The sequence below is a fragment of the Anolis sagrei genome, chromosome 1 (genome assembly GCF_037176765.1).
Source record: "Anolis sagrei isolate rAnoSag1 chromosome 1, rAnoSag1.mat, whole genome shotgun sequence".
NCBI lineage: Eukaryota > Metazoa > Chordata > Lepidosauria > Squamata > Dactyloidae > Anolis > Anolis sagrei.
Genome location: NC_090021.1, coordinates 111060982 through 111073863, shown reverse-complemented (window position 1 = coordinate 111073863; position 12882 = coordinate 111060982). Strand labels below are relative to the sequence as shown.

Genomic DNA, 12882 nt, shown 5'->3' with positions numbered 1-12882 from the left:
CCCACAGATTCAACCAACCACAGGTTGAAAAAGAAAACCCATGACAGAAAGCAAAGCTTGATATTGCCATGCACTGAGCATTATGCTGATGTATAGGCCTGCACTGCTGTATCCTTAGATATCCTAATCTATCCAGCAGTCATTTGTATTGTTGACCTTTTAAAATAAGAGACATTCTTGTACTGAGTGGGCTCATCCCCATGTAAGCTGCCCCAAGTCTTACATTTCAATTATCCCATAAGACAAATACAATTTAATGAACACATTTCGATTTTACAAAATTGTACTACGGGAAAAACTAAACTTCCCCTTCCCCAGTATCTTTGGATCTTTTGTACTTTATAAAGCCTGGAGCTGTATTTAGAATCTTTAAAAAAATCGATTGGAGATCATTCACAAATATCCCACCAACAAACTGCTACCAGATAGTTGAGACAGATCATTATTATCAGTGCGAATGCATCTATAAGCAAACAATCTTTTTATAAAAGGTAACAAAAAAACTTTGTTAAATGCAAAACTATGGAAATAAAATGAATCAAAATGATTGATTGCATTCATGAAATATCGTCCCAATGAACAGAGATTTCTTCCCCCTCCCCTCTGCTCAATTAGCACAGGAAGCCAGGACAATTATAATACCACCAACTGCTATTACTTTGAATGGTCACTGCTTCTAAATATATGCATGAATTTCTTTTTTCTGGGAATTAGACGTACATTTGACAAATTAGATGATAACAAAAAATATTATCTGCTCAGCTCTTAAATCCATCAAAACTTCTTATTTCCGATCTTGGAAATCTATTGTTTGGTCTCACTTTTCAAAATATAGTCACTGATCACAGTTATAGAAACACAAAAAGAACCAGAGAAGCAACTTCTAATGCAAGACTAGGAACATTGGTTTCTCCAGATGTTTTAGACACTCCAGATGTTTTAAACCCACCCATATGGTGTTGATGTGCTTATCTGGGCTGCCGAATATTCCCAGCCCCTGCTCTTAGGCATCAAGACCCAAACTTAATGCAACACCTTAAGACTTGTCAACACCAATTAACACAATTATCAGCAAACAGTGCAGCCAATGCAGACTAAAGAGCACTGGAATAACAACGCTACCACTTTGGAATGCTGTATTTTCTCTCCTGAGCCAACTTTTGTTTCTAGTTTGAATGCTATCCCATGAGTAGTTTGTTGTTTTTAGTTTAAAAGGCAGCAGTCTACTGTCAAAGGACAAAAGTCAAGGATTTGGGTTGGGACTGGAACAAAAACAGTATTTCCTTTTAAGCACTACAAAGAGAAAGTATTTTCAGGGTGACATAGCTGAACAAGAATGGGAACGCTTTCTGATAACAAGGCATAACACCCTATAAAGTGATTGCTCCTGTATCACTCATATCAATACATCAGTTCATAAATAGATCCTCTGAAGAAATAGTATCAACCACTATTTGCTCAATTTGTAACAACACACAATTGACTTACATGGGAAAGATGAAACACTCACATTACCTTTGATATCCTGGATATCACAGGCAAAGGCCGCTCAAATAAATTGGCATTTAAAATACAACTATGAGTCATTTGGAAGTATTTATTTTACTTTGTTGAAATGCTTTAAAAAAACTTGCTTAATACTAAATTTAATAGTGAGACTTGAAGTCACTGTGGAAACTGCATGTTTGACGCAGAATTAAAAACTTCCCCATCTTCTCCTGTACCATGTTAAGGATTGTTAATGGGGGTTTGATTCAAAACTCCTCTGTTTCTTATAATTTATATTCATCTTTGGCTGAATCCTGACTAAGAAAGGGATAGCCATATTAGTTTTGTTTTAAAAAAAATCAAAAGACTCTAGTGACAAATTTCTACAACTGAAAATGTTTGCTGCTGGGTTCAAGATTCAGCGCCACTAAAATGTCACACCATACTCTTGCAAATCCATTAGCCCAATTCCTAGTTGCTATCTAAACAGCATCTTTACATACATTTGACTTTGTGAGTTAACACTAAATGAAACATGCAGGATGCACATCTTTTCAAAGCTGCCTGGAAAATGGTCCCACATCATGTCCATCTTTGTTTTGTGCTAGTTGTGCCAATCCTCCATCCTATCATTATGGATTAATTGAAGAATGCCACAGGGTTTCACATGGTTATGTAGCTTGCAGATGACCCAGTGGCACATACATTATCTGGCAAACCCCACCTTGTCCTAACTGGGGTGGTATTGATCATACTAACAGCCATTAACTTTGGTGGCTTAACTATCTCTTGAATATGTTGAAGACTACTGTTTAAAAAATCTGAAGTCAATAATTTGGGGTGACCAATTAATACCTGTTGTTCCTTCGCCTTGTCTCTGTTTTCCTTCACCAGTCTTGTACATTGGGATGACGGAGATGTCATATGTAGTCAGAGGCTGGAGGCGCTTCAATACTGTTGTGGTAGATGAAGGTGGCACTTTTGTGACCATTTGCCTTCCTCCTCTGCGAGGTCGATAAACTACACGATAGCTGATAACTCTTCCAGGAGCAGCTTGCCAAGAAACTCTCATTGAGGTCTCTTTTTCATCATCCACTCTCACAGTCCTCGCATTTGGTGAGACTTTTCAGTATAAAATAAAAGAGGAAGCAAAGATATTTTTGAAATGTACTTGATATATAGAATATTCATCAAAATATGGCTGTAAAGCAAGCGATTATGAGGCTACCATATTGCAATGCCTCAATAATTTTGCATACATCTGTATACACAAGTTACTTTCCTCTTGAAGAGTAGTTTTTAATCAATTCTTGGAATTTAAATGGGAAACAAGCATCTGTTCTTGGGGACTCTCATATTTCCTCCCAGATTTGAGTTTATTGAGATTGAATCTATCTCATCAAGTGAATTACGGTAAGTAGCCTTTGAAAAACCTCACTGTTCAAAAATTTGTGGCATGTTCACTTCGTATTTTGAGAATGTTACCCCCCCCTTTTTTTAGCATTGTTCATGTTAACAGACTTTCATTCATATTAATGCTGCAACAATCGTTTTTTCTTAACATGTTAAACTAACATTGTCAGGTTCACACAGAGAACACTGTTTCTCCAGATCTTTGAAAACTTCACTTTTATTCTATAAAGAACATTGCTTCCTGAAGGGTCATTCAAAACAACTAAAGAAGTCATAGCAAATGGCTGTGCTGATGATCTCAGGACTGCTTAGGTCAGTGGGATTCTGCTGTTGGACCATCCAACATAAAGCCTTGCAGCAAAACGGAACTGAACATGACCTTACACAAGACTATTCCTTAAAATACAGTTTACAGTTTTCATAGTATAAGACATCACAACTTTATTTTATTAATCTGAGACAAAAATAGGGGGGGGGGGAGAATATTCAGAAATATTCAGGAAATGATTGAAATGTGTTTTGGAAAGTCTTGGAACATTTTGGAAAGTCCAGATTACAAGAGTCCTGGACTAATAAGAGCCTTGGTAGTTTGAGACTTGATGAAAAATCCACTTTTTCTACTACTGCTATAAGTTGGTTATAATTATTTTGGTTGACTGTTCTGTTAGCTGTCTTGATCTATCTGGATGAAAGAATACATTTTTTAAAGTACCATAAAAAGCCAGTAAAAATTATTACTAGCAGGTAATCTATTAGTAATAATTCCCTATTTTTATCTACCTTCTGTTGTCGCTTCTCCCTCCAAAGGAGCTCCTTCTCCACTTCTGTAAGCAGCCAAGACTGAAATCTTATACTTTGTCTCAGGCTGAAGGTTTTCCAGTACAGTATTTATTACATTTCCAGGAACTGTGGTCTCTCCAGAGTCATCACCATAAAGTGACTTCCATACAATTCTGTAACGATTAACTGATCCTGGAGCTGCTGTCCATGACACACCAATTGTGGTATCAGTTATATCTCTAGTAACCAAGTCACGAGGAGAACCACGATCTAAAAGACAAGGAGTTTAGTAGAATAAGAGGCAGACAATAAAACAAGAAGAATAAACATAAATGGCAACATTTTAAACAAACTTCCATGTTTAAAGAACATGTTCATCTTTTGAGATAACTAGTTATAACTACCTTAAAAAATGTGCTTTTTCCTACATTACTACACTAATACTCCCATAACTGCAGAATCAATTTTTGGCAGAATCCATTTCTGGAGTTTCATTTACTCACATCGAAGAGGTAGGGGGTCTCTCTAGGAATGTTCTAGGTCCTCCAGGTGATCCTATGGTAATTTCTGCATTTGGAGGACCTAGCAAATTCCTAGAGAACATTTCTCTCTAGAAATGTCTGTGTCTTCCCATTCAGCTGTATGGTATCCTGGGACTTAAATGATGTAATTTAATAGTGTTTGGTAATATCCACTGTTGCATGAAATTGCAGTCTGACCAGGAATGTATCCCCTGTGGATATGTGAGTCACACTATACATAGTATAGCAGAACCATGTATTATCCCATAGTCCACTTCAGGTAAATTCCTCATCTTGAAAAGGCTTTGCTTGAAACACAGAGTTGTAACACTTGAAACACATCTAGTGGCTGTCACAGACACAAATACCAGTAGTACACAATAGCTCTGAAATATCTTGATACTTTCATCTCTGGAAAGTAGGTTCTCAAATCATTTTATATAGAAACAGCTAATAGGACGTCTACAGGGAGCTAAAACTATTTCAAAACCTAGTAGCAGTGTTGCAGGTCACTATGTCCTCTAAACAATTGAGGATCGTGAAAATGGAACATAGATTTAGTTATAGTATTGATGTCTGCGGAGGTGAGGAGACCGGTATATAACAGTTCTAAATAATAAATAAATAAATATTGATAAGAAGAGTTAAAATAATCAAAATAGAAAGTGGCCACTACAGCAAGGTATACCAGACTTCAGAATGTGATCCTGAAATTGCTTGGATCTAATGTAATCCTGGAGTTTCGTTACAATAGGAAGTCATGCAGTTTGTCTAGAATGAAAAAATCCAAAGCCTATAGCTACTACTGTATAGACCAGTGGTTCCCAACCTGTGGTCCACAAGAATTAAAATATGGTCCACAGCCTCACCATTACTACATCGTTGCAACATGAGTGACTGGTCTCTTGAAACCCTCTTATAGTGCCATGGATTATTAAATACGGTTTTCTGTGGGTGAGCAGATGGCGACTACTGGATGGCATATGTTCTGTATCAGCAACTAGAACTGATGTAGTCTATCCAATGAAATTTTCTGAAGCAGCACTCCAAATGATCAAACCAAACCTAAAGTTGACCAAAAAACTGATTTGTAACCCTTTTGGTACTAATGTTAGAGAGTGGCCCTTGGTCAAGTGGTCCCTGGATAAAAGAGGTTGAGAACCACTGGTTTAAACTATGCTAGTAAGTTATTTGGCATAAACACATCAGAACCAAAATACAACATCATTTTATTTGGCATGAGAATGCATGCTTATCATACACCCCCCTCTCTGACCTGTTTATGTAAAACACTATAAAAACCAGATGTTTCTACAAATACAGATGAACATTTATAATCAAGTTAATAGGCTTATAATAAATGTTAAATGCTGCCCTTATTGCCTTAGCTGAAAGTGTCTAAATTAATCCATGAAAATGCCATTGAAAGAGGCAGCTGAGTTGAAGTTAAATAGAAGTTTAGACCTGAAACCGAGCCTCAAGAGAACAAATTTCCTGGAGAACAGCAAGGTGCTGCATTTCAAAGGTAACTTATACCAATATTTATTTTCATTCTTTGCTAGAAACTACTCTTAAAATATGGCATCTTCATTCAACTAAAAAAAATGAATACAACCCCAAATGGAAAAAATATGGAAAATTGTCTTGATAGAATGTGCAGATGTCTCATAATAAAAGGCTTTTCTTTCCATATTTAATATAATATAAACATACAGGCCACTTTACATTGGCTACTTTACCTCAAACCTCTGCCACATCATGACCTCAGTATTAAACTATCTGCAGATATAGTACATTTTCAGCAATTATTTCTGGAAGACTGCAGCTAACAATATATGCTGGAAACATTTCAAAGGATAATTATATGTTAAAAGCAATGATCACTTAATCTAAGCTATGTTCTGCAAGATAACAGATGAAACTAATTTATTTGCAATAAAGTATAATTCATGTGAATCACTTTATAAAAAGTGAAGTGGTGGAACCATTGATGCTGTGAGGCATTACATGGACTATAGCTTCATTGCTTAAAATAGTATTTTGAATTTCCAAGCAATACACAAAATCCATATGGAAAATACTGGACTTACACAGTTATGAACTACTAATGAGACATTGTTCATACTAAGAAGGAGAAGACAACCTTAACATATACTTCTCCACAAGGCAAATAATCCATTACGTCAGTGGTTCTCAACCTTCCTAATGCCACAGCTCCTTAATACAGTTCTTCATGTTGTGGTGATCCCCAACCATAAAATTATTTTTGTTGCTATTTCATAACTATAATTTTGCTCCTGTGATGAAATGTAATGTAAATATCTGATATGCAGAATGTATTTTCATTCACTGAACCAAATTTGGCACAAATACACAACATGCTCACATTCGTATACTGGAGGAGTTGGAGGGGATTGCTTTTGTCATTTGGGAGTTGTAGTTGCTGAGATTTATAGTTCACCTACAATCAAACTGTATTCTGAACAACACCAACAATGGAATTAACCAAACTTGGCACACAGAACCCCCATGACCAACAGAAAATACTGGAAGGGTTTGGTGGGCATTCACCTTGAGTTTTGAGGTTGTAGTTCAGCTACATCCAAAGAGCACTGTGGACTCAAACAATGGTGGATCTGGACCAAACTTGGTACAAATGCTCAATATGCCCAAATGTGAACACTGGTGGGGTTTGAGGAAAATAGACCTTAACATTTGGGAATTGTAGTTGCTGGGATTTATAGTTCACCTACAATCAAAGAGCATTCTGAACCCCACCAACAATAGAATTGGGCCAAACTTCCCACACAGAACCCCAATGACCATCAGAACATACTGTGTTTTCTGATGGTCTTTGGAGACTCCTCTGACACCACTGGTGACCTCCCCCAGGAGTCCCGACCCCCAGGTTGAGAAACACTGCATTATGTAAATAATACACTGATTGGCAGACAGATTTAACATGGAAGTGTCCTCCTGAACTCTATGTAAATATCATAGAGACAAAAGTATTGACTGAAGTGTGCAAGAATTTTGCACAAATTCATTAGCATTTTTTCTTCATAATGCTTTTTAGAAATAGGTCAAAATAATTGAAAGAGTACAACATGTTTCCATCCTTCTCATAAGTGGACCAAAGAAATGTCAGATTTACCATGGGACTGAGTCAGTAGTCCATTCCAGGATTATCCAGAACAAGGTGTTCTAGTTTATGAAAGGATGAAAGCCCCCAGGAGCATATTGTACTAACTTTGAAGCAGTTCCATCATCTCTGTTAGTTTGTTATATGTGCACACAATATAATATGTCTCTGCTTTAAATGTTCCCACTTTTAGAGGATACATTGGCAAGGATGATGAATAAGGCTTTCTCAATCATAGAACTGATAATGTATCACTTACCATGGTTTTCTAAGTTTTCTCATATGTGGCTTTTGGGCAAGGTGGCAAAAAGCTTTCAGAAAACTTTTTGTCCTACTGACTAACACTGCCTTTATTTAGTTTGATGGATGTTAAAGATTGTTTGACTTTTTAGAATGTTTTTGCAGATGTTGTTATTGTGTTCCTTTCACCCTTTTTAAACTACATATTCCTCAACAGCCTGTTTTTGCCAGACTGTCAACAAGTACATTTTATTTGTGTGTGAATGAAATATATTTCATGGTGTCAGCAACATTACAAGTACCTCTTTATGCAACATAGCCAAAATGGCGAAACACTCTATTACTGTTAAGTGTAGATGTCAAATCGCTCCAGGGGTAACTAAGGTTCCATCATTTCTGTACTGGAAAGTATTCCTGTTCCATCCCTGCCAGAGTATAATGTGCTCTTAAGATTTGGAAACAATTTGGGGTACTATATTAAAAAGCCAAACTCTTTGCAAAGGTGAGTGTTTCCAAAATTTTATTTCCATTTCTACTGTTTCCATTATACTGAGGCACAGACAATAACTTCATTTAAGTAGTTTTCCTATATGTCCCTGGCTCTTAATGTCTTAATACCCAAAGAATCATGCTTGCTACTAAAGCAAACAGATGAGTCCAAATATAGCTACACATGTTCAATATAGCTAAAGTACTTCTGTGAATGGGTCACAAGCATCGATTTCCTTCATGGTAACTCCATACAACCTCAACAGCTAAAGAAGAAGCATTGTTTGATGGATGACTCTTGAAGTACTATGAAGTAACTACAAACCAACCACAACAAATTCCACTGGTAAAATAATTAGGCTATGACCTGGGGAAAAATAATGATTATAATACAATTTGCTATACAAAAAAAACTGTTGAGTGAAAGACTTTCACCACTGTAAGTGGCATAACAGCCATTGACTAAATAAAATGCATAATGCTATGAATTGAAAAAAGCTCATAATGAAATGAAGTTAATGGAAAAGAAATAAAATGAGTTTTGCAATTTTTGTGCATGGTGTCAATTATATCTCCAGAAGACCTGGAGACTGGTAACATGCTGAGGTGGATGTTGTTTCCATCCTGTATCTCTCCATGTAACTGCCTATAATACTTATATATGGCATTTAACTAGAAAGTAAAGAGCCTGCTCCTGTACTTCAAATGTATCATGGGGGCTGGGGGAGTCATGTTCAGTTGATGCAACAGAAACAACCCAAAGTCTTATGAAATCTTAAAAATTAAGGCTGGTTCCACAGAAGGGAAAAGTCCTGTCTGACCTGGTTTTTTCAAAACTTGGGTCAGGTCAGACTTCTGTACCCACACCAGCGGAAAGCACACGCTTTCCTGGGGGGGAGGTGGCCAGATGCACCCAAACAGCAAGAAAAACCCCCAGTAAAGCCTTAAAAATTCAAAATTACTTACCCACCCTCTGTGGCCGGCCCTCTCCTGGCATGTATGAATGCTGCACCATGAGAAGTGGGGGCAGGAGGAAAGTCGCTCCTGCCCCTTTCTCCTGGCATGCCTTTTCTATGAGTCAGGAGAGGGCCGGCAGCAAAATAATGGCAGCCAGGTAACTAATTTTTAGTTTTTAAGGCTTTTTAAGGGGTTTTGGGGAGGGGGTGCCCAGAAATTCTGATATAGCTGTGTAGATTAGGCTCAGAAGTCATGCGCCCCAATCCCTGGGCCTGGTCCACACAGAGCCCACAGCTGGAAGGACCCGGGTCTTCTAAAAGACCCAGCACTTTCCACATGCCAAATTAATTCAGCACAAAGCAGGGTTTTCCTGCTTTGTGTTGAATTAATTCACTTTACCTGAGGTGTTGTTTGGATACTCCCCGGTAAAAACATGGGAGCTCGCACATTTTATGAGCTGTCTGGCTGCACCCTAAGAGATTTTCTTTGGCATAAACTTTTTGTAGGGTGCAGACATCCTACAAAATAAAATATCTAAGAAACTTGTATCCATGGAATCCTATGCCAAATAAAATTGCTATGTATTTAAGTAACCACAACACTTCTTTTTTTGCTGAATTTTGTTAAATTCCTTCTGTGCCCGTTTTTGGTGAAGGGAACTCACAAATGGTCCCTCAGCCTTAAGATCCAGCTAGACTGGGAACAACAATAACCATGTTAAGAATCCCACCACGGTACTTATTTTTTGCCTAGGACTAGAATCTACTATTATTCTGATATGCATCTAATCTCAACTGTCCATTGCCCTGAACTGCACTATATGAGTCTATACTGACCATATAATTCTGTTTAAAACTGCATTATATAGTAGTCATGGGCCCTGACTCCACCTACTTGTCCAATGTAGTCTGAAGATAGCTTGGGTAACAGCAGGACTAGAAAGATGGACAAAACCTAAATAAGAATCATCACCATGAAGGATAATCCCATTACAATAATCCCTGACCTTTTTGTTACACTTGCTTCTTATATTTCCGCTTTCTGGTGCAATGAATTAGAAATAGAAAATACAATCACATTCTAAGGATAGGGGCACGTATACTGCCAACTTTCCAAACCAAAAGAACTACAGAATTACTAGATTTATATATAGCACAATCCTACAAGTTTAGTTAGAATTAGCCCCAGGCAGGTATATATAGAATTGTAATTTTCTCTGAAAACCCATACAACAGCAGCAATGAAATCTTCAATCAGTTTGAGCAACTGAAGAACTAGCATGATGTTCAAACTACTCGGTTACTATGCAATCTTTCAGAAATTATGCAATATGCCATTATGTTTGAAAAGCATTAATAAGAAGACAGTTACAGTTTTCTTCTGGAATACATCATTTCCTCTATGTTGATTTGTTTTTTCCTAAAAATATGGCATTCCCACAGAATAGACAAGTGACATGATTGTTTGATAATTGGCAAGCGTCTCCTGAAAATGTCAGTATGAAAAAACGTAGAATCTATCATTTAAATAATGCATGAGACAGCATGAAATCTCCCCCAAAGACACAAAGCTTCTTTGTATGGTGAAAGCACTTTGCAACTTGAAACATGTGCCTAAAGTTCCTATGTTACGGTAAAAACCCCAATGTAAGGAAATGTCACTTGCATTAGTACAGACTGAATCTGTAGGAGCTTTTGTATCCACAAGACATTTAAAATTTACCTATGGGAATGGTAGAGAAACCCTATAGAGAGATGACATACTTCTACTAATGATGAGAAAGCATTATTAAAAGTAAATATTCATCTTAGTTATATTTAGCTACACATTTTGTGCTACAGATAATGTCCTAGCTAGGAAAGAAAAATGATAGAGGAATGTACACTATTAATCTTCAAATCCAGAGCTTCCTTAGAAATGTTACTTTGGACTACAAACTCCAAGCATCCCTAATCAGAAATACCAAGGTGGCTAAGAGCTTCTGAAAGTTCAAAGCACTGCTAAAATCTTGCAAAGATTGCAATGTGTGGGGGGGCAATTAAGAGGCTTTAGCCACAGTTACTAAGAGAAACAGTACCTTTGGTAGTTAACTGCATATTGAATGTAGAGATGGGCTGTATCAAGAAAGCCGACATTCAGGATCAGAGAAATTACCAACAGAAAAGAGTTCTAAGAGGTGGCCATGTACGAGTTTCTTTAAGAGAGAACCAATGTGCACATATGAAATGTCAAAGCAAATAAGGAGACAAAGCTTCATGTGCTAATAGATATCACTTGATTTATTTGCTTTTTAAAGCCCCATATGTTTTGATTAATGTTAATGTATTAATATTCAGTCTAGTCATGTCCAACTCTGCAGGGTGGTGATCATCTTCATTTCTAAGCCTAAGAGCTGCCATTGTCTGTAGACACTCCCTAGGTCATGTGGCCAGGATGACTGCATGGAGTGCCATTATCTTCCTGCAAAAGCAGTACCTATTGATCTACCCCGCCCCCCCGGATTCGAACCACTGATCTTTCAGTCAGAAAGTTCAGCAGTTCAGCAGTTTAACAGACTGTGCCACCAAGGGCCCCATATGAAGCCCCTGAATAAGGCCAACTCTGTTAGTGGCAAAACTCCTTGAGCTTTTCCAACCAAATATATCAAGTGACCATATTGATATTGATATGTAACTTCATCTCCTAATTTGCTTTGGCCATGCGTTCCTTGTCTGAGACTGCGGGCAGCAGAGAATTATAAGCCCCACCACCATCAGAGACCAGAGTTGGAGCTGCACCCAAGAAGGTTAGATAAAGAAGAAGGGTGAAGAAAGCAGGAGGAGCTAGCAGAAAAAAGAAAAGAGGCTGAAAAGATATGGAGGGGGATTAAGAAGAGAGTCTAGGGAGGGATGGAATTGAACTCTAAAAACAAAAATCTGTGACCACGAATCTCTTTGGAATTATGATTAAGGAAGCAGACTTCTGCAAACAAACACTCATCTTTACAGTGCTTCCCTTCAGAAAGAAGTTCTCACTGAAGCTAAATATTCAAAAGAAGTGAAGAGTATCAGAGATTTCAGTCCAGAAACTAACTCTATTTTATGAGTGTTCATGGGGCATGGGGAGAAAGGGGGGGGGGGGACTTCTGTATTCCTCTGTAATAAGGCAAAACATCATATAACTTTTCTTGTTTAAATTCAGTCTCTCTCTCTCCATATATGTGTGTGTGTCCTTATTACAGTGTTGTTTAAATTCTTCCTCAGATGTGGATCAACCTTACACTTTACCTATATTATTTTAGCAGCATTAACTATATGCGAGCCTAGATCATTAACTGCACTGTCACAGAGAATTCCAGTAGTGTTTTCCAAGCTCAAAATCTAGTATATTTGCAAAACCAGCTATTAAATGTCATTTTTCCTTCTCTAAGTTCTATACTTCAAACGTTAATTGAGTTTCTCTTCTTTGATCAGTTGTTCTGAGGCCATTATGCGCAACATATGTCGTATCTTCAAAGCAGTGCTAAGATGATTCATATTATTAGGCAAAGATCTGTTGTCATGTTTCAAGAAACAGTTATGTAGCTGACAGTTGCACTATGCTAAACTCAGAAATAAAATGTATTTCTCTTTCAAAATTGCAAATAAAGAAAAAGAAAACTAAAATTCTATATTCAGTTCAAATTAATATTTTTAACAGACAGCAGCAGAGCTTGTTCCTGTAATTTGACATTTTACTGTGAGGCAAACAAGCAATTTCTTGCCAAATCTGCTCTTACCACCTCCTCTTTATGGAAAAACAGATTAGAAAAACAGTAGCTCACAGAAACATTTGATGGTTAGCCATCTACTGGGTTTCCACTTATTACAATTG

At 37.3% G+C, this 12882-nt stretch overlaps 1 protein-coding gene across 4 annotated transcripts in view; it reads right to left on the bottom strand.

The window, feature by feature from the left end:
- Nucleotides 1-12882, bottom strand: part of COL12A1 (collagen type XII alpha 1 chain) — a 127980-nt gene that overhangs the window by 74473 nt on the left and 40625 nt on the right. For all 4 annotated transcript variants that reach the window (XM_067467785.1, XM_067467783.1, XM_060752919.2 and 1 more), the window contains exons 14-15: nucleotides 3682-3951; nucleotides 2344-2610 (exon numbers count right to left, since the gene is read on the bottom strand). In XM_067467785.1, the coding sequence (XP_067323886.1) occupies nucleotides 2344-2610; nucleotides 3682-3951 (537 nt within the window). The remainder of the gene's footprint in view (nucleotides 1-2343; nucleotides 2611-3681; nucleotides 3952-12882) is intronic.